Below are 20,721 nucleotides of genomic sequence, written 5' to 3'. Positions count from 1 at the left end.
TAGACTATCAGGTCTCATCAGTACTCGCTGCATTGTCTTCCTCTGTGGCTTGGTAAGGCTGCTTCCCCTTCAGGGGGAAGTGATCAAAGAGCCAGCTACTGAGTTCATGTCAGAAAGAGTCCCTGTTCCCCTTACTAGGGAACCCACTTGGACACTGAGGTACCATGGGCTACATCTGTGCAGGGGTTCTAGATTGTCTCCATGCATGGTCTTTGGTTGGAGTATCAGTCTCAGAAAAGACCCATGGGCCCATGTTTTTTGGTTCTGTTGCTCTCCTTGTGGAGCTCCTGTTCCCCTACAGGACTTTCTATCTCTCCCTTCTTTCATAGATTCCCTGCAGTCTGCCCAAAGTTTGGCTATGAGTCTCAGCATCTGCTTTGATACCCTGCTGGGTAGAGTCTTTCAGAGGCCCTCTGTGGTAGGCTCCTGTCCTGTTCTCTGTTTTCTCCCTCTTCCGATGTCCATCCCGTTTACCTTTCTGAATGAAGATTGATCATCTTATCCAGCGTTCTTCTTGCTTAGCTTCTTTAGATATACAGATTTTAGTATGTTGTAATCCAATTAAAAATGGGGTACAAAGCTAAACAGAATTTTCAATAAAGGAATATTGAATGGCAGAGAAACACTTAAAGAAATGCTCAATGTCCTTAGTCATCAGGGAAATGCAAATCAAAACAACCCTGAGATTTCATCTTACACCCATCAGAATGGCTAAGATCAAAAACTCAAGTGACAACACATGCTGGAGAGGTTGTGGAGAAAGGGGAACCCTCCTCCACTGCTGGTGGGAATGTAAACTGGTACAACCACTCTGGAAATCAATCTGGCTCTTTCTCAGACAATTAGAAATACTGCTTCCTCAAGATCCAGCTATACCACTCCTAGGCATATATCCAAAATATGGTCAAGTGTACAAGGACATTTGCTCAACGATGTTTGTAGCAGCTTTATTCATAATAGTCAGAATCTGGAAATAACTCAGATATCCCTCAGCTGAGGAATGGATACAGAAATTTTGGTACAGTAACACAATTATACCACTCAGCAATACCACTGAAATACCACTCAGCAATTAAAAACAAGGAAATCATGGAATTTGCAGGCAAGTGGTGGGATCTAGAAAAGTTCATCCTGAATGAGGTATCCCAGAAGCAGAAAGACACACATGGTATATACTCGCTCATAAGTGGATATAAGACATATAAGCTTCTTCCTTTCTATGTCATTCTGGTTTTTAAAGGCAACAGCCACCTTGGAAGGAAGAAAAGCACCCTGGATTCAGGCTAACGTCTGCACTTAACAGGTATGTGGACTGTTTCATAATAGGAACACATTTTCAAGGAGACAGACTTGATTGGTTCCGGTAGTCTTTACATGTTATTGCTTCCCAGTTTGTTTATAACAGTTGTTTTTATGTGAAGTGATAAAAGAATAACATTGAGCGTGTAGGAGATGGTATAGTCAGGTAAGAACGTGAGGTCTAAAGGGGACCACCAAAGTTTCCTCCTACCAAGTGCTCCTAGCAAGGTAACTCCTGTGTGCCTTAGTTTGAACATGGAGGTACCCATGAGAGGATGGCTGTGAGGGTTAAAGAGAATAGTACATAGAGGCACAGTGGACGATAAATATCAACTGTTCTGGGGGTTACTTTGGGCCACACTTTAGGAAAGACTTGGGTCATTTTTCAGTCCCAACACTGTAAGAATGAGTGCCCTTTCCTGCTTTCAGAGGATAAATGGCGTGCCCCGGAGCCCTTTAGTGAATATGCAAGGGGGAATTTGAAAAAAAAAAACAAAAACAAAATAAAGCCCTTGAATCAGGTGTGGTGGCTCAGGCTGTAACCCCAGTACTCCAGAAGCTGAGGCAGGGGGACTGCAAGCTGAAAGCCACTGTGGGCTCTAGAGCCGAACCCTGGAAAAAAATTTTTTTAACTTAAAATCTTTTAGTGGTGTGAAGTTTTCAGCGTGTGCAGGAGAAGCTTACAAGCAGCCCTGTGCCCACTCAAAGTGTTTCTGTCGTGATCGGCATCTGCCAGCCTCATTTCTTCTCTCCCTCCTTCGTGTGTTATTCCATGGCCAGCTAGGAGTGCCCCTGCCAGTAAAAGGCCTAAGAGGGGCAATTAACAAAAGTAACCATAACTTTGTCTACATGGTCCGATAGCCAGTCTACAGTCCCATTTCCAGTCATGTCTCTGTGTTTGACTGGTGCTTCCTGAGTTTCTGTGACTCTGGAGGAACTGGGAGCCCCAGGGCTCGCACTGTTCCTGCTCCGTCCCAACAGGTCCCTGCTTGTCGTCTCCCTGAAGCACTGGAGGCTAACTTGAAGTTGCCCGAGTGCCCTGTCTGACAGTTTGACCTGACCTTCGGGTGGAGTAACTACGTAGCTCCTGTGGAGCTGAAGCTGCGCCTACACTGCAGCTACCCTGGGGCATTTGAAATGCTTGCTATTGATCAGCAGCTTCCAAACTTTTGTCCAGGACCATTTACACTCTGAAAAGCCACTGAAGCGCTGAAAGAACATTGCTCTGTGTGTGTATGGCTGTCGACACTCAGCGCTGCTGCTGAGAATCTGAGATGTGAGGTGTACCCACCAGGGCATGTCAGCTGGCAACAATAAGCCCACTGCGTGCCAACATACATAACATCTTGTTTGAAAGAAGCACAGTAGCATTCTCTAAAACAAACAAAATGGACAGAGAACAGTTACATTGTTGTACCTCTTGCAGCCGGAGTCGTTGTCTGAGTTCGGTCTACTGTGCCATGCCATAGCACAGCTGCCGGAAAGCCACACCGTGCCACCGAGGGGGAATGAAGAGAAGGGTGTGGTAGTAGTACCTTGACCTTCTTTCTCCCTGGCAAGGCTTAAGAAGCACTGTTTCAGGTGCTTCTCCACAAAGCGCAAGAATCCTCAGCAAGCCTAGTACAGCCCCCAACTGGACTGGCCGCAGAGCATCTTCTGAGTTGCAGAGAAAGGGTGATCCTAGGGAAGCCATGAACCTGAGGCCGGCCTTGTGCCATTGGCTTCATAGTGTAAGGCTATCCAAGCATAAATGAAACTCTTTTTGGACATATGGTGGTCCTCATATGTCTTTTTTATGTAAAGGACTGCAGGTAGGTCCTGAACCTTCATTGTGTGAATGTTAGTGAGTCTATTATCTCATCTTCTCTCCTGTTGATAATATTTAGGAAAAAAAAAATGCATTCCATTAAGGAAAACATGGATTTTCAGTCAGACTCTCTCCTCCTCCCCTCCTTAGGACCAATTCCGATTCTGCTCTTCACACGAGTGCTCTGAGCACCAAGCCCCAGGATCCCTATGGAGGAGGAGGCCAGTCAGCCTGGCCCGCCCCATACATGGGTAAGACACACAGGCCCCTGCTAACAGCATCTTTGTTTTCTGCTTCTGCACTGTCTGCGTGCAGTGCATGGCCTTCCCCAGGTTGGTGGTCTTCGGAGGGGAGCTCCCAGCAGGGAGTGTATGTTCACGACAGAGTTAGGATGCTTCCCCTCCTTGCTTCTCCCGTGGCACCCGCTTCCCTGTTGGCATCTCTTGGCTCTTGAGATTCCTCTTCCCTGGCAGCAGCGCTTTCCTAGGCGGTCATCACCTTTCACACGGGCTCTTGCAGTAGCATCCTTGCTGGTCTTTGTCCTAGCATACATCCTTGCAGCCTAAATTTCTGTTGGGTTCTCCAAGGCTTCCTTTTGTTACTGGTAAAACCAGATTAGAGGAAGTGGCTTCATTCTGTGTGTTCATGGACCTTGTGTGGCTGAACCTCAGGATGAAGCAAACCCTCCCAGGGGCCTGCAGTACCAGCACAGGCAATCTTTCTGGGAGGAGTAATCAAGACCAGGGGTCGAGGAGAACCAGGGACAGCCAAGAAGACCTCTGCAGAGAGCAAGTCTCAGGCGAGGGAGAGGGAACAGAATGGAAGCTGAGTATGTTAGCTACTTGTTTGCCATGTCTGCTCAGAACACATTCCTGTGGGCCAGAGAAAGGCTGAAAGAGAAAGGCCAGGAGCCATGAAAGGGTAGACACGTGCCCCCTCATGCCCCGTGCCTCCATTGTTAACCCCGTCTACCCCTCACCCCGCTTCAAGACCTGGTTTGGAATGACCTGAGCTATAGCACGCCTCCCCATCCCGTTGCCAGCCTGCTCTTCCCGGCTGTGTGAACTCGCTGGTGTTCTCCTGCCATTTCATCCTGTTGCCCATGTCTTCTTCTCTTACCTCAGTGTGAAAGTCTCAGTACTTTTGTGGAGCCTTTCACGGCCTTCCTCCCTCTCTGCTCCTGAGCTACCCACATCCTCCGCTTTCCCGAGCTCCGACAAGCAGGTGCTGTGACTACTGCTCCCTGTAAACATACCCCTCTCCCTTTGCTTAGGCTGAATTTCTTGAAGGCAGCATCTTAAAAGTCTTGCCCTGCCTGACACAGTGCCCAGCACAGAGCACGCTTACTACTGGAGACATGTCAAGAAGTCACACAGTTCTGAGCACAGCCTAAAACTCACTCTAGGTGCTCACATCTAGCCTACACCCAAAGTAACCACATTTCATTTGGACACTTCCCAAGCCTGTCATTCTGGGCCTTCTAATCAAGAAAGAACACAGGCTTGAATTATCTGTTCTGCATATAGATTGACGTTGAGTGTGAGGGCTGGCCTAGATACTGGCTTTTCCGGTTTTCTTTACAGTTTTGGTCTATTTAAAGCCTAAAATGTTTGTTCCTTCCTTGAAGAGCCATTCACACTCTTTTTCCCTTGCATATAGTACGGATGGGATTTGATAGTAATTGTTACTATATTTGTTCCCTTGGTACAATTCATTTGCTGAAATGACTCTTTGCTTATAAAACCTGAGAGCTTTGGAATTGGTCGGGGACATCTGCTGTATTTCCACACATGGGAATATGAGAGTGAAGTTGGCAGGGAAATTGGAATTGGATATGGGTCGCTGAGCAGCGGTGGAGAAGTGGGGTGTGTGGGGAGTTAGAGGAGATTGGCTTCGGGATAGGTAGAGATGGATATGTATAAACAACGCCTTAAAAAGCAGAGACTGTAGCCAGGGGGGTGCCTGTGCGCACAGCAAGGTCTCTGTCACCCTGACTGGGAGCCAGCTAGCTGAGTAGACTCTTCCCCAGAACTCCTGTGTTTCTGCCCAGGCTTCGCCCTCTGTGCCGAAATTACTCTTTTCTAGAAGATCCTAACGGCCTAGAGACAACAAGGGAGCCATAGGTAACTTACAGAGCATTTGAGTTTAAAAAGAAAGAAGGTAACTAAGAAATTGGATTGGATACTTACTCTAAGAGACATAGTCTCTGAGGGACGAGGTGAGCACTGTCAGCAGGTGTGAGGCTGAGCATGAGCAGTGGAGCAGCCCAGAGCAACAAGACACAAGGAACACGGGAGGGGCGAGGCCTGGGCAGAGCCGCTGGGCAGCCTTGGGAACGTTGGCAGACTCTCATTTTCACATGCTGGAAACCGTGGGGTCACAGCGTCTGCCAACCGCGGAAGGTGGGCCAGCCCCCAGCATGGATGTCTGCACTGTGTGCCTGCTCGCGAAGCCTCCTTCAAGTAGCACAGAACTCAGAAACACATCCATATTTGGATGTGTTTACATGGGAAAGCCAGTGTGTTTAAAATATTATTCAAGTCTCCAAGGATGGGAATTATTTCTGGAGAATTATATTTGTTGGTAGGAGCTATTTTGAATGGTTTTATGTATTTTCCCCCTGTAATTCATTAAAAATTTTCATTTTCTTTCCTTTTGGATTTTAAAAATATCGACTAGCTCCACCAAAAAGTATTTCTTTTTATAGGACCCACCAAATAAAGTAAAGATTTTTAAAGTGATGGGAAAATACAAGCAAAGCCCAGGACCAGGTTCTGTCATTGGAACAATAATGTCCCTTTCCTGGGAATATTTGCTGGGCACGGTGATGGAAGCCTTCATCGTTGTCATCACTGGGGGCAGATGAGGAGGGAGGAGCGTCTGCTTGTAGTAGAGCTACATGAGCTCATTTTGTGTCCCCAGGAAGCAAAGCCATTAGCCTGATACATGGTTGGTAGTTCTCATAATGGTTACTGAGTTACATGACAAGGAGACACAAATGATACAAAGTTGTACATGACAGAAATAAGCTTTTATACAACCAAACAGGGGTGTGATAATCTCTCTCTTCTTGTTTAATTACCTATTTTCCTGGTAGCATGTGCAGTTTGATTACTGTTTCTTATATACATATATACATATGGATGGATCCTTGGCTCTCTGTGACACTTGCCCTGGCCCACAGCTGGCTTTATCCCCAAACTGTCCTTCTCTCACAGTAGCGTGTAGAAGGAGCTAAAGTGGCCCTGTTCCTCAGGGAGCAGCCTTGGAGCTAAGGGCAAAAGAGTGCAGGCTGTGACTATACACTGCCCTCTCTGAGGACTGTTGTCCCTTAAGCCTCATTTGAGGGGTAGAGAGGTAATCAGTGTCTCAATGACCCTTCAACCAGCAACAAGCTCTCACTCGCAGTGTTAAGGAGACAGTTTAAAATCAAGTAGCCATAAGAGAGCTAAGCCTGTTTATGACACATGTCTACCTGACACAAGCACCTCGGCTCTAAAGAGGCACCAAGAGCCAGGGAGAAGGCTCGCGAGGTAAAATGCTGGTCGTGCAAACATGAGAGCCTGTATTTGTATCCCCAGAATCCATGTAAGAGCCAGATGTTGGAGTACTTCCATGGGAAGGCTGGGGGTGGAGACAGCAGACTCCTCAGGGGTTCATGGGCCAGATAGCCTGGAGTATGCAGTAGCAAATAAAAAGAGAGACCATCTCAAAGAAGGTTGAAGTTGACCGGCACCCAGGCTTGTCCTCTGACCTCCACATGCACACACATTCACATTCAGAGAGAGAGAGAGAGAGAGAGAGAATAAAATAAAATATGAAACAAAAGTGTGTTCTCAGGGTGGCAGGAAGGCCCAGATTGGAAGGCCCAGATTCTAGAAACTTCTCTTAGGATACACGGTGGTTACAGTACCTATACTGTGTCTACTTAATGTGTCTACTTCACATTAAGTCTGTGAGGAGTTATTTCGGCTTGCCGGACATGGGAGCACATAAAAGGAACGTGGTCGCAGATGTGTCGAGATCAGCCCTGTCACGCTCCAAGGCAACGCATGTGACCTTGATCATTGCTGTCAATTAATCTCTATTTCCAGATAACTAGTCATAACTCCCTGCTTTTTGTTTTTAACCCTTTTGTTATAGTTGTGCCCTTTGTTATTTGTGTGTGTGCCTGTCTGTGTGTGTGTCTGTGGCTGTGTAGTAGTAGTAGAAGAAATATAACTTTGGCTATTTATTAGATGTTCGTTTCAAATAAACCTGTCAATCCCGGCTGCCACCATCCTCAGGTCACTTAAGTGGAACACCTAGAGCCATATCATATTTCTCTTATTTCCTTAGCCTTCACCCCGACACTGCAGTCACAGTAAGCTCGACTCTTTCTCTCGCTGCAGTGTGCCCTGTAGTTTTGGTCCTCGCTGCCGTGTGCCCTACTTTACTGCTTCTTGTCTAGTCATTTGGTTTTCTCTCTGGTGCCCTGGCCTCGAGCCTGCCCCAGAGCCTCATGCTGTGCCGCAAGAAAAGTCTCGAAGGCTCAGTTCTAGCCCAGGCCTTTGTTCTGTGCTTCACCCTTTCCATGTCCCCCATTGCTCTAGTTTGTGCATAGCCAGATGTCCCCATTCCCTGCCCTGCTATGTGCTGTATCCCTTATCTGCCTCTTCTCCCCTTTCCCTTACTCCTTCCCACTCCTCTTCCTGGCTCACTGAGGCAGCCCTTTAACCTTACTTCCACCTGCCTGAACTCTTCCCGGCACAGCGCACTGGCTAGGAACATGGACTTTGGGAAGGCACCCTGCTCAGAGTGCTGGTTCCAGAACCAGTAGTGTCTGCACTCCGTCACCTGCGCCCAGCCCTCTAATGCACACTCTGGGAACGGAGCAAGTACCTGCTGAATGAATGACCATTAGGGGTTTCAGTTGTGTTGATTTATAGTTTAGCCATTTCACCTGGAAACTTACCTAAGCTGAGCTGGGTTTAAAGCTCTGACTTAGGTTTTAACCTGCTTCCATGCTGAGAACTCAGGCAGTGCAGTGGACTGCTCTGAGCAGAACAGGTCGCTAGTCCGTGTTGGGCTGGCTCTTTGTTTGGCTTAGAAGTGCTAACGGGGCCGGGCCCCGGCCCTCTGCCGCAGGCGTCCTGAGCTGGCTCCTCCGCATTCAGTGAGGGCTGACTCCTCGTCCTTGTGGGTAGTTGCCACATACACCCTTACCTTGGCTTAGACTCCAGATACACTTTTTAAACAACTTACATACGAATCCAGACTATGGTACAGCACCCTTCGTGGAACCTGGCTCCATGGCAGGTGTCAGAACAGTGGCGTGGACCCTGAGTCACCTGCTCCCCAGGACAACACATATGCAAACGTGAGAAGACAAGCTTTGTTGCTTGGTATTCTGAAGACAGGTTTCCAGACTTTGTCAACCACTGTTCTCTTGAGTCAGCAAGAACATTTAAGACTAAGACGCTTTTAAAGGAAAAGCACTTGGGCATCAACTCTGGATTTGGAATAACTGCATCTGTGCCCAGGGTGAACTCTAAAGCACCTTGAATGAGCTATGTCAAAGCTGCTGTGAACTTTTCAAAAATTATATTTCAAACCGAAAGTTATTCTAATACATGAATACATGAGAGTACCATGTACTAAAGTGTTTGTTTTTCTCTTTCCTATCAGGTTTCTGTGATGGTGAAAATGATGGCCATGGGGAAGGTATGAGCAGATGTCGGGGTGGGGTGCTGGTGTGTGTGTGTGTGTGTGAGAGAGAGAGAGAGAGAGAAAGAGAGAGACCTCCCGTCAGTAGTTTGACAGTCATATTGATGTAAAGGCTGACAACGGTTACTTGGATTACTTACCCTTGATGCTCTAAGAGAATTCGACATGATCAAAGCCACGAGAAAGAAAACGTGTGACTAGATTGCAATGGCCCCTTGTTGCCCAGGTTCTCTCAGTACCACAGTCACAAGGCTGTGCTGGGAAGCAAGAGCTGTAAGCACATGAAAATGTGGATTAGCCGAGCACGCAGGCAGCTGTCTCACTGCCTTCCCCCGGCACCGCCTCGGCCTCGGCCTGCTTAGAAAGCCACTGTGAGTAACTGAGAGATTTAAACAGCAGTGCAAGGGACGCGCAGTCTGGGCTGAGGATGTAGCCCAGATGGTGATTGCTTGCCATGCACGCATGAAGCCCAGGTTTCACCAACTAAACCAGGCATGTTGGTGCACTCCTGTAAGCCTCCAGTTGGGAGGTGGAGGCAGGAGGATCAGAAATTGAGGGATAGCCTTAGGTACACATAGAGCTTGAGACTAGCCTGGGATACATGAGATCCCATCTCAAAGTAAGAAAAGTGCGTGTAAATTTATTATAAGGTCGAATTACACATTTTGCAGATACTGAGTTTTGTAAAGCCAGATAAAACCATGCTAGAGATCTGCTGAAATGACACTGAATACCATCAGCAAATGGGGGCCCAATGCCCCAACCCTGTGTATGTACTCATTCAGTCCCAGGCACTATGAGATCTTTATAAGCTGAGATGACATTTTCATAATCTGAAGCTGAACGGCTTATTAGCTTGTGTGTCAGAGACCCAGCCTGTGGAGGACACGAAAAGCATGGGTCTCCTGCATGAGAGGCAGAGCCCTCTGACAGCACCCTGCACACTCCTTTTCTGAGCAACCCTTTTAGGTGTTGAATAAAATCATAAAAACTTGAAACTGATTCAATTGACCATTTGGCCTCAGGATCATCCCCAGTTAATTCTTTTTTTAAATTATTTATTTAATTTTTTAATTTTTATGTGCATTGATGTGAGGGTGTCAGACCCTTGGAACTGGAGTTACAGACAGTTATGAGCTGCTGTGTGGGTGCTGGGAATTGAACCTGGGTCCTTTGGAAGAGCAGACAGTGCCCTTAACCATTGAGCCATCTCTTCAGCCCCCGTCCCCAGTTAATTCTTGAAAGGATTTCCAACAAACCTGCATATGGAAGGAAATCACAATGAACTCTTCATAGGAAACAATCTGTTACTACACAGTAGCCTGTCCCAGTCACATTCCTGTGACTGATCCCTTTTGAGCCTTGAGTCCTGATGCTGCCTTGCCTAGCCTCCTGCAGAACCTTCAAAGCATATTTCTATCCTTGTTCTCCCATTGCCTTGAACTGTGTAGGCTCACAGAGTCTGCTGCTCTTGTCTCCCAGCTGTGGAGAGTCCCTGTGGGTTTGCGTGCCCCAGACACTGTGTGTTAAGCGTCACGCAGAGTCTTAGGACCTCAGGAGGCTTACATCTCTGAAGCATTTATTTAGTGATTAGAAAAAGAGAGCCAACAAGAACATAGGCAAAACACACTCTTCAAGAGAGAGAAATCCAGCCAGGGTGGCTCAGGGTAGGTATGTGGGGCTTTGCGGGGTGCTAGGTCCTATCCTTAGCAGCACATCAAGGGAAATGAAGAGAAAGAAGGAGAGGGAGCGAGTGGCTTAAATAGCAGGACTAAGACAGCAAGCGGTACTCAAAGCCTGACTGCCTCCGCAGAAGTCAAGGCGCTCAGAACTGTGGCGGTGGTGCAGGGAGGCCGGCCATTCTGGGACGCTGCAGTTGTAATTATCTCCTAACTTCCTAACTTGCAAAGAAAAGAAACTTAATTGAGAGTTTTTATTTTAAGTGCTTTTCTCAGAGTTCATTGTGAAAATGTGGTCCCCATTTTGTTGTTCTTTGTCCTTTGAGATTTAGTACCATGTAGCCCAGGCTGGCCCTGAACTCTGATCCTCTGCTTCTATTTCCTCCATGCTGGCACTGCAGGCTTGTGCCAAGCACCTAGCTTTGATCTCAGTTACAAGTGGCTTCCTGGGGTCCATTATTCATCTTGTGTGGGCCAAGGGCAGGATTGTCAAGGCAGTCACAGTGGAGCTGGGCAGTGCTCAGAGCCCTCAGCACCCCTCATTCTGAGCAGTCTCCAGGGTCTGCTGTTGAATAATCTTCCTGATATCATATCACACAGTTCATCACAGCTCACCTTTGACCTGTGGTCTGTGTCTGAGAACAAAAAGCCTTTGCCTGATTTGTGGCTCACCCTTCTTGCTTTCATGGTTATGTCTGATAGATAGTTAAAGCAGACAGCCAAGGAGCAGTCTCTTCCTGTATAGACAGGTTGTTTTGTAACTTTAAAGAGCCTGGAGCCCTCATCAGCTGCTCAGCCAACGGGGTGGGTTATCAGTTCTTTATTCCCAGGCCCAAGCACATTACCAAGCAGTGTTACTGCCACTGTGATTTCCATATGCTGTTCCTCTTCTCTCTGTCTTTCTCTCTCTCTCTCTCTCTCTCTCTCTTTCTCTCTCTCTCTCTCTCTCTCTCTCTCTCTCTCTCTCTCTCTCTGTGTGTGTGTGTGTGTGTGTTAATGTGGACATAGAGGAGGGGCCATCTGCACATACATGCATGTGGAAGCCCAAAGCTGAGTATGTTCCTTGATTACTCTCTACTTTGTTTATTGAAGTAGAAAGTCTGCTGAATCCAGCACTTGCTGCTTTAAACTAATCTAGCTAGCTTGCTCCAGGGAGCCCTTGGTGCTCTGGGATTTTGAGCAGCTGCCATGCCTACCTGGCTCTTACACGGGCTCTGGGGATGCAGACCCTGACCCTCCCTCTGAAGGGGCAAGTGCTCTATCTACTGAGCCATCTCCCTATCCGCTTCATCTCCGCTTGTTACCTTCTTCATTTCATCTTTTCTTGATTAGAGTGTGTTTCTCCTTATCCCTTTCTTCCATGCCTGCAGGGCCCTGGTCAGGTCTCAGACTAACACATTTTATTTCCTACTGCTCTTTTTTACGTATCCTATAGCCCAAATAAAAAGAGCGCTCTGGCTGGTGTTTGCCACCATTTCTTCTTTAGGCCTTTTACTTACTCCCTACTCTCTGGCTTGAATGCCCTTTGCTGTGTCTCTGCAGGGAGCCAGGAGCACCCATTTCCAAAGCCTCGATGCTCTTCTGCATCTCTGCTCTGAGCAAGGGTATCCTACTGTCCTGGGCTTCCTTCAGCTTGAGTGACAGCCGTAGCCATGTTGTCACCTGGCTAGTTTACAGGTTTCCTCAAATTGGAATGCTTTGTTTCTCCAGCCTCTCCAATGACACACAGAGCACCTGCCCAAGAGACTTCAATAATATTTGATAAACAGGCTGGGGAGATGGTCCCATGGTTAAAAGTACTGGGGTTCAATTCCCAGCACCCACACGGTGGCTCTGATGCCCTCGTCCTCTGGCCTCCATAGTATGCATATGTCTATGCAGGCCAAATACTTATACACATGAAATAATATCATTAAAGAAAAAAGAGGGAACTGGAGAGATGGCTCAGCGGTTAAGGGTACTGTCTGCTCTTCCAAAGGAGCTGGGTTCAATTCCAGCACCCACATGGCAGCTCACAACTGCCTGTAACTCCTGTTCCAGGGGACCTGAACCCCTTACATATGCAGACAAAATACCAATGTACATTAAAAAAAAAAAAAAAAAAGAGAGAGTATGTTAAAAATAAACATTTGGTAAAGAAATCATGTTCACCAGGCAGAGTGACACATACCTCTTTTCTTTTCTTTAGAGAAAAGGTCTCTCTGTGTGGCTCTAGCTGTTCTGGAACTTCCTTTGTAGAGTAGGCTGGCCTCCAGTTCACAGAGATCCATCTGTCTCTCTCTCTGCCTCCCTGGTGGTAGGATTGAAGGTTTGCAACCACCCCACCCCAGGCAGCTTTGAACAAAACTAATTTATTTGGCTAAGAGTCAGTGGCTGCCTTCTAACTCTAATTCAGTGAATGTGTTTCTTCTGTCCTTAGGAGCATCCTTCCCTGGTCCCCTGAAAGAAGAGAATCTGTTAAATGTCCCGAAGCCACTGCCTAAACAACTGTGGGAGACCAAGGAGGTGGGTGAACGGCCCTCAGCAGTTCTTGTCGTCCTGGCTGTCTGCCAGAACTGGGGAAAAGGGAAGAGAGAATTTGTCTGGACACTCACTGATACTGGAAAGACATATTGGGGGAATGCTGACCCAAAAAAGTCATTACGATTATGTTGGTGAATTAGTGCTGTGACCTTGTGGCTTCCTTGCTTCCCTGAGACTTTGCTGGCTCTCAAACAAAAACTGTTAAGCTGCTATGCCTCACCCAGTCAAAAACTCAGAAACCTGGGCCTGAAGGCTTTGGAGCCAAGCTCCGGCTCTTACTGATCCAGATGCTCCTTTCTGAAAGCCAAGGCCTTTGACCTGAGCTCTCTGAGAGGCAGCAGGTGACTCATCTGTTTTCTAGGATTTCTCTGAGCTTTGAGTGCTCGTTCTAAAATCCTACCCGCTGGCCTCCACCTCACTTTGTAAACCTCACCCGCTGCAGAGAGGCCTCACGGTGTAGCTTGGCCTTTTTCTGTAGAGAGAGCTGTCTTGGGAAAAAAGTCCCTCTGTCTAGCCCCTGGGGTTGTTTGGTCACTGTGCTTAACTGTTCTAGCCTATCAGGATCCGATCCCCTTGGTCCTGCTTCTTTTCCCCCATTAAGTTTACCCAAAATCTCTGCTAGCATTAGCATGGTCTTGAGAGCTTTTTATAAAAGCAAGGTACATAGTTAATGTTTTAAGTTTAGGGGCCAAAAAGAACTAAGAGTTAAAAATCCACATATTTAAACAGCTCTCCGTTTCCTTGGCTGTGGAAGGTGGTTTTTGAGATGTTTTTCAGAAGACAGAAAATAGGTGTGTAGTGTGCGCTTCCCCACCCAGGACCAGGAGCTGCTGTCTGGAGAGACCAGCTCATCTCCCTTGGTCCTGAGGCTGTTCAGTGTCCACCCCTGTCCTCCAGTTTATTCTTTTCCCTTAATAGTCATTCCATCTTTCATCGCCCTGTTTTGTTTCATATTGCCTTCTTTTTCTCTTTTGCCAGTTAAAAAAGTTATTTAAAATCTGAACGTGTAAAACATTTGCCTTTTTGTAGGAAGTAACATTTAACTAGAAGACTAATAAGGCATCAAGTTAAGAAAATGTGCTAATGTTATACTTCTTTAAAAATTTTAAATTCCTCAAAACTTAAATGGCTGCTCTCTGAAGATGCCCTTGGCCTGTTCTGTCTGTTGCTGGCTCTACCTAGGGTGCCCAAATCCCCACTTTTCGAACACTTGAATTTGGCTGCGCACTGAATAAGCCCAGCTTTCTTTGTCTCTCCCTAGATCCAGTCCCTGTCCGGGCGCCCTCGGTCCTGTGATGTTGGGGGTGGCAAGTAAGTAATGTTCCTTCTGCTGAAGGTTTTTGCATCTTCTCTGCTCTGCCATAGAGCTGAGAAATGGAACTTGCTGTACATAAACCCAGGACAACTGCATTTGCATAAAAACAGCTGCTCTCTTTGGTACTCATATTTCATGTATTTGAGGCAGTCCCATTATCAACAGCCAAGAGCCAATAAAATAACCATAAATGTGTTTGAGAATAGCCCAGCTCACACAGAGCCTGGTAGACACAGAAGCGTGCACATGTCAGCCGCAGCCTGTAGCAGGCCGTGGCATCACTTGACAGGAAGGGGAAACATCAGCTAATTTGGTTGTCTATATAGAAGTAGATTTTAAAAGGTCTGTGGATGCACTCACTGCCTCTGAGCTGCAAACGCAAAGAAATGGTCACAGCAGTAAATTTTATAGTATGTCCATTTTACTACAATTAAAAAAAAATCAATGAAATAGGAGAATTTGCAATTTAAGATGAGTCTGTGGCACTATTCAGTAATTCATGATGTGCTGTTTTGTTTTAAGGCAAGAGTCTGACTATGTAATCCTGACTGGCCTAAAAATCACTGTGTGGACCAGGCTGGCCTTGAACTCACTGAAATCGTCCTGGACCTGCCTCCCAAGTGTTGAGGTTAAAGGTGTGAGCCACCATACCCAGCTTAATAAATGGATTTTATAACATGCAGATTTACTTCTGAAAGGATTTTGGATAGATTATAAAACACATATAGTATAAAAATAATTATGGTACAAACAAATCTAAGACGAGTGTGAGGAAGAGGAGACTAAGGAAGAGTAAGGAGGCAGAAGGGATGGAGAAGCTTAGGTGTTGAGGCACAGAGGGAGGCTAGTGTGGGCGACTCAGCTGAGGAGCTGTCAGGGTACTGAGTGTCCACAGCTCGGACATTCTTTTTTGGTCAGTTAAATATAAATTCCTGTAATTAATAGCCTGAGCTGAGAAGAGAGTTGACTTCTTTAGAACAACAGAAAGCTTCCTGGGGACATGAGGACATGACAGGACAAAGACCAGCCCATCCAGAGATGCAGGACCTTCCTACAGACAGGACCAGGATTTTTAAGAACAAATTTGAGGGCTGGGATTGTAGCTCAGTTAGTGGAGTCCTTGCCTAGCACGCACAAAGCCAGGGTTCCAGCCGTGCAAAAGCCACAGATAGTGGGTACACCCGCGGTCCCAGCGCTCAGGAGGTGAGTGCAGGAGGATCTGAAGCTGGTGGCCATCCTCTGCTGCGCAGCAAGTTTGAGGCCAGCCTGGGAGAATTAATACCCTGTCTGAAAAAACAACAACAAACAAAACAACACAACTGAGGGAGGGAGGACTAAAGCTATAACCCTGAGGGTAAGAGCTTGCTGTGCAAGCATAAGGACCTGAGTTCAAATCCCACCTGTAACTTCAGCACTGTGAAGGAAGGGGTGGAAACAGGAGAATCGCTGGGGCTTGCTGAGCAGGGGCCTAGTTCCAGGTTCAGTGAGAAACTGTTCAGGAAACAAGGCAGAGAATGAGTTAAAGCAGAACGTCCTCTTCTAGCCTCTGTGCGTGCACCCACACACGTTACCAGTTAACTAACTGAAGGCGTGTCTTAGCTGACACCTCTGACAAGTCAACACCCAGGGCTGCTGTGCCCCGTATGGCAGAAGTGCGGTCTGTTAGCTCTGGAGAGCTCTGAAGCTAGTGCCTGCTAGCTTAAGGGAGCTGCTTGCCGCTCTTAGGTTAACCATCCCGTCCCGTCCAATCACGCATGGCCATTGACTCCGGATTGTAAGGACCAGATCCAGTTCTTAGTGAAACAGACAGGAAAAAGCAGGCAAAGGAACACAGTAGGGGGCTAGGAGTTGATAGGCATTGACAACTTTTAGAGTGAAGGTGACAGAATCAGCCTGAAGAAAGGGGCCGAGGGACCCAGGCAGAGAGAAGAGCAAGTGCAAAGACCCTGATGAGTGTAAGGAAGCTGTGTAGTCGGGTCAAGCCGAGACTTGATTCACTGGAGGGAACCAGGAAGAACGTTGCTTGCCTCACCTCAGATCTAGCAGGGCCTGGAGCGATCGTAGAACATGCAGGAAGTGACCTTGTATTCCTCTCAACTGCAGAGTTGTTTTGATGTCACTGATGACCAGGCTCGCCATGGTCACATCACTGTCTTCCTCTGTGCTGGTATCCTCAGCCCACCTAGCCGTTGTTCTGCCTGTCCCAACCTTCATTCCTTCCTGCTGACAGGAAGCTCACCTGCTCCTGCAGTGAGCGACTCCGCTGTCTCAGTGTTAGTCTTCTAATGCTTGAACTCTATAGCCAGTTCTGCAAATCCAGCCATCTGAAAGATAAGGTTTACAGCCATGTTTCTGTAGCCTTCCTTCCTCACTCGTTCACATGACCCCATCTACTGTCCGTTTCTCCCCAGCCTCCACAGTTAGCCTCACCAGGTTCCCTTTACATGGAGCAGAGGCTGTCACAGAGCCCACACTCTGCTTCCTTCCACTGCTGACAGCTCCCCCCAGCTGCCTCTGCCATCATGTAGGAGGGCACCTGATGCAGGTGATCGCTTCCATTTCCTGGCCCTACCCTGCACTGGCTTCTCTGAGACATCTCTCCACTACCCATCATTCCCTCTGCTTCCCGGGTCCTCAGCCACACGATACAGATATCGTGTAACGGTGTTTTGCCTGCATGCATGTCTTTATACCATGTGTGGGCCATGCGTTGTAGGCCAAAAGTGTGCATCAGATCCTCTGGAACTAGAGTTACAGATGGTTCTGAGCCGCCACGGATGCTGGCAAACTCAGGTCTTCTTGGCAACCAGTTCTCTTAACATTTGGGCCCTCTGTCCAGCCAGCCACACTTCTGCTTCCACTATTTCAACATAAGTGTCCTCCAGGCCGTCAGTCACCTCCTCCAGGGCTTCCCTCAGTGAGGGACATCCCAACTGTCCCTCATGCCCAGCCAAGCTAAGGATCTAAGATAGGATTTATGTTCTTATGTCTTCCTGCTCCTCCTCCTAATCTGTCATTGGCTCTTAGTGAGTGGCTTCCCCAGGCCGGAAGCCAGGAATTGTTCTTGAGTCCTGCCACAGATGTCTCCAGCTTCCATTCCCAGCTCTCCGTTCCCATGCTCCCCTGTCATTGCACGCTCCAGTTTGTTGGAGCACGTTACCATTGCCCCTTTGCCTCCAGGCTCTGCTCCTTGCCTCTGTACATCATACCTTCCCAGGAAAGCAAGCGGGGTGCACTTTATGTCCCTCACCTTCTCCTCGTTCTCAGCACTCCATCCGGCCTCAGGTGCTCCATGCCTGCGTCTCCAGTCCCACCTCCATTGCTCCCCACCCTCCTAACCCTCACCCTCAGTGGCTGTCAGTCTCCACAGTCCCTAGGCCTGCCGTGTGCTTTCATGCCTCCCATTTGCCTCTGCTCTGGCCCTCTCCCTGAAATGGTGTTCCTGCCTAACTAACCTGAACTTTTAGCTTTTACATTTAGCTTCCAGTGGTCTCCAGGAAGCCTCCGCCCATCTGCTGGTCACCCTCTCCGTTGTAGGTACCAAACAGGCTCTTATTGTAGGGTAGGTTGGATCGTTTCACAAGCTGCACTCTTCCTGCCTGTTTCCTGCCCTGCTGGGGTCTCCTACAGACCCCAGTGCCGATGGCTGCACCCGATCGCTGTTCCACAATCACTCCTTCTCTCTTCCCTGGCTCATGTGGTTTTCTTCAGCCACATTGCTCTGTCGTGGATTGGGCTGGACCACTGCAGAGCCCTCTGCTCTGTTCTGGCCCCCTTTCTCTGCCCCCATAAGCCATCCTTCACGCTGTACCCTCAGGAGTGTCTCTAGCTTGCACTCGGCTCCCCCTCTCCTACAGTCTTTCCAGTGGCGTCTCCTCCGAGTTTCCTCTCCCATCTGCCACTCCCACTTTACCTACCATGAGCACACTGTCATGTCTCTAGCAAAGCCTTCCTCACCCCGCTTCCTGTCTTTGGTATCTACTTTTGTGTTTAGTATTGTCCCTCTCGGTTGTGCCACCCTAATCATTCCTGGCACAGCATGCTTCTTATCATATTACAATTGCCTGTTTGACCGTTCTGGTGTTCCAACTGTGGCCTTGGGAAACAAGTCCATAGAGGACTAAGGACCCTTTAGAGGGCCCACTCCCAAGCTGCCAGAGTTCAGCAGACTGCAGGGACCCACAGCACACAGGTTTGTGGCAAGGCCACCTGCCTTCCAGTGCAGAACCTAGGTAGGGAAAGGAAACATGGACTAAAGATGGGGCCGCCTGTCCCAGTGTATGCTGTGCAGGGCCACAAGAATTCTGGGAAGTCTACATTTGCATTGAAAGTTATTGTAAAGGTATGCTTTGTCAAGATGCAAGGGTTCGCTCCTTTGATTGATAACTCTGGAAGATTAAAGCAGGGGCTGGGGGGGGGGGGTCTCAGTGGGTAAGAGCTTTTGTGTGTCAGTTTGAGGACCTGAGTGTAAATCCCCAGCCCCTGCTGAAAATCTGGGTATGGCTGCACACTTGCCTATAATCCCAGTGCTATAGGGAGTGGAGACAGGAGGATCACTGGGGCTTGCTGGCTTTCAGCCTAGTTCCAGGTCCAGTGAGAGAGCTGTCTCAAGGGGACAAAGTAGAGAGTGCCAGAGCAGGACACCTGACACCTGCCCTGGCCTCTGCATGTATGCCCCGCCCCTGCCCAACACACAGATTAACCATATGCAGTGCAATTCGCATTCTTGCCCCAGGTGTGCAGATATCAAGGACAGACCCCAACTCTGAACACACGTTTTGCTTGTTCATCATCATACCTGCCCTTGTGCCTGGCACACAGTGACCAGTCAGTGGTTTGTTGGTTTGTTGGTTGGTTGGTTGGTTGGTTGGTTGGTTGGTTGGTTGGTGAGAGTATGTACATTTATTTTTTTTTTTCCAGTACAGGACAGATTTATTTTTTCTTATTATTTATTACAGTTTATTCACTGTATCACAGCTGCAACCCCCTCCCTCATCTCAATCCCAGTCCCACTTTCTCTTCCCCATCCCCTACCTCCTCCAGTCCACTGATAGGGGAGGTCCCTCTCCCCTACTGTCTGACCCTAGCCCATCAGGTCTCATCAGGACTGTCTGGATCTTCTTTTCCTGTGGCCTGGCAAGGCCAACTCACCAGGGAGAGGTGATCAGAGAGCAGGAAACTGAGTTCATGCCAGAGACAGCCTCTGCTGCCCTTACTAGGGAGCCCACTGGGAGACTGAGCTACCATGGGCTACATCTGTGCCAGGATTCTAGATCCTCCGTGCATGGGCCTTGGTCAATTCATCAGTCTCTGCAGGACCCCCTGGGCCCAGGTTTTTGGCTGTGTTGCGCTCCTTGTGGATCCCCTGTCCCCTCCAGGTCTTTCTATCTCCCCTTCTTCCATAAGATTCTCTGCTCTCTACCCAAAGTTTGGCTGTGATGAATGGCAATACATTTTTCTCGTTTTCAAGATTATGGAGACTTGGCTGGAGAGAGGGCTCAGTGATAAAGAGCACTTGCTGCTACTCTTACAGAGGACCTGATGGGCGACCTACAACTACTTGTAACTCCAGCTCCCGGGGTCCAACACCCTGTCTTAGTTAGGGTCACTGTGGTGAAATAACATGACCCAAAGCAGCTTTTGGGGAGAAAAGGATTTATTTTGCTCACAGTTCCATAGTTCCTCATCAGTCAGGACAGGAACTCATGTAGGGCAGGATCCTGGCAGCAGAAGCTGATGCAGAGACAATGGAGGGGTGCTGCTCACTGGCTTGCTCCTCCTCATGGCTTCTTCAGCCTGCTTTGTTATAGAAGCCAGGACCACCAGCCCAGGGGTGTCCATATCTAAAAGGGGCTGGGCCCTTTCCCATCAATCACTAATTAAGAAAATGCTCCACAGGCTTGCCTACAGCCTGAACTTATGGAGGCATATTCTCAGTTGGAGTTCCTGCCTTTCAGATGACTTTTTTTTTTTTAAGACAGGGTTTCTCTGTGTAGCCCTGGCTATCCTGGAACTCACTTAGGCTGGCCTCAAGCCCATAGAGTTCAGCCTGCCTCTGCCTTTCAAGTAGTGGGATTAAAGGCGTGCACCACCACTGCCCTGCCCTTTCGGACTTTAGTTTGTGTCAAGTTGCTATAAAACTATCTAGCACAACTCTCTTCTGGCCTCCAGTGACACTTGCACTCCCGTGAATGCATAGACACAGATACACACCCACCCACATACACATAAACAAATAAAAAGAAAGTAGGTCTTTAAAAAGTGAAAGTTGTTATGTTTTTAAAGTTTATGAAAATGTATTGAAACAATATATCCTGGAAGGTATCTAGTTACCCAAAGATACTTTGTGTGTGTGTGTGTGTGTGTGTGTGTGTGTGTGTGTGTGTGTGTGT

General features: G+C 48.0%; 1 protein-coding gene across 1 annotated transcript in view; it reads left to right on the top strand.

The window, feature by feature from the left end:
• Crtc3 (CREB regulated transcription coactivator 3) overlaps positions 1-20,721 on the top strand; it is a gene marked incomplete at its 5' end in the record, with an annotated part of 98,424 nt that overhangs the window by 63,340 nt on the left and 14,363 nt on the right. The window contains 5 exon segments of the mRNA XM_055623327.1: positions 1,241-1,303; positions 3,257-3,357; positions 8,774-8,809; positions 12,911-12,996; positions 14,276-14,325. Coding sequence (XP_055479302.1) covers positions 1,241-1,303; positions 3,257-3,357; positions 8,774-8,809; positions 12,911-12,996; positions 14,276-14,325 — 336 coding nt within the window.

Source organism: Psammomys obesus, unplaced genomic scaffold, assembly GCF_907164565.1.
Source record: "Psammomys obesus unplaced genomic scaffold, mPsaObe1.curated_primary_1811, whole genome shotgun sequence".
NCBI classification, from domain to species: Eukaryota; Metazoa; Chordata; class Mammalia; order Rodentia; family Muridae; genus Psammomys; species Psammomys obesus.
The sequence above is the reverse complement of the archived record's forward strand: the minus strand, read 5'-3'. Positions and strand labels throughout refer to the sequence as shown.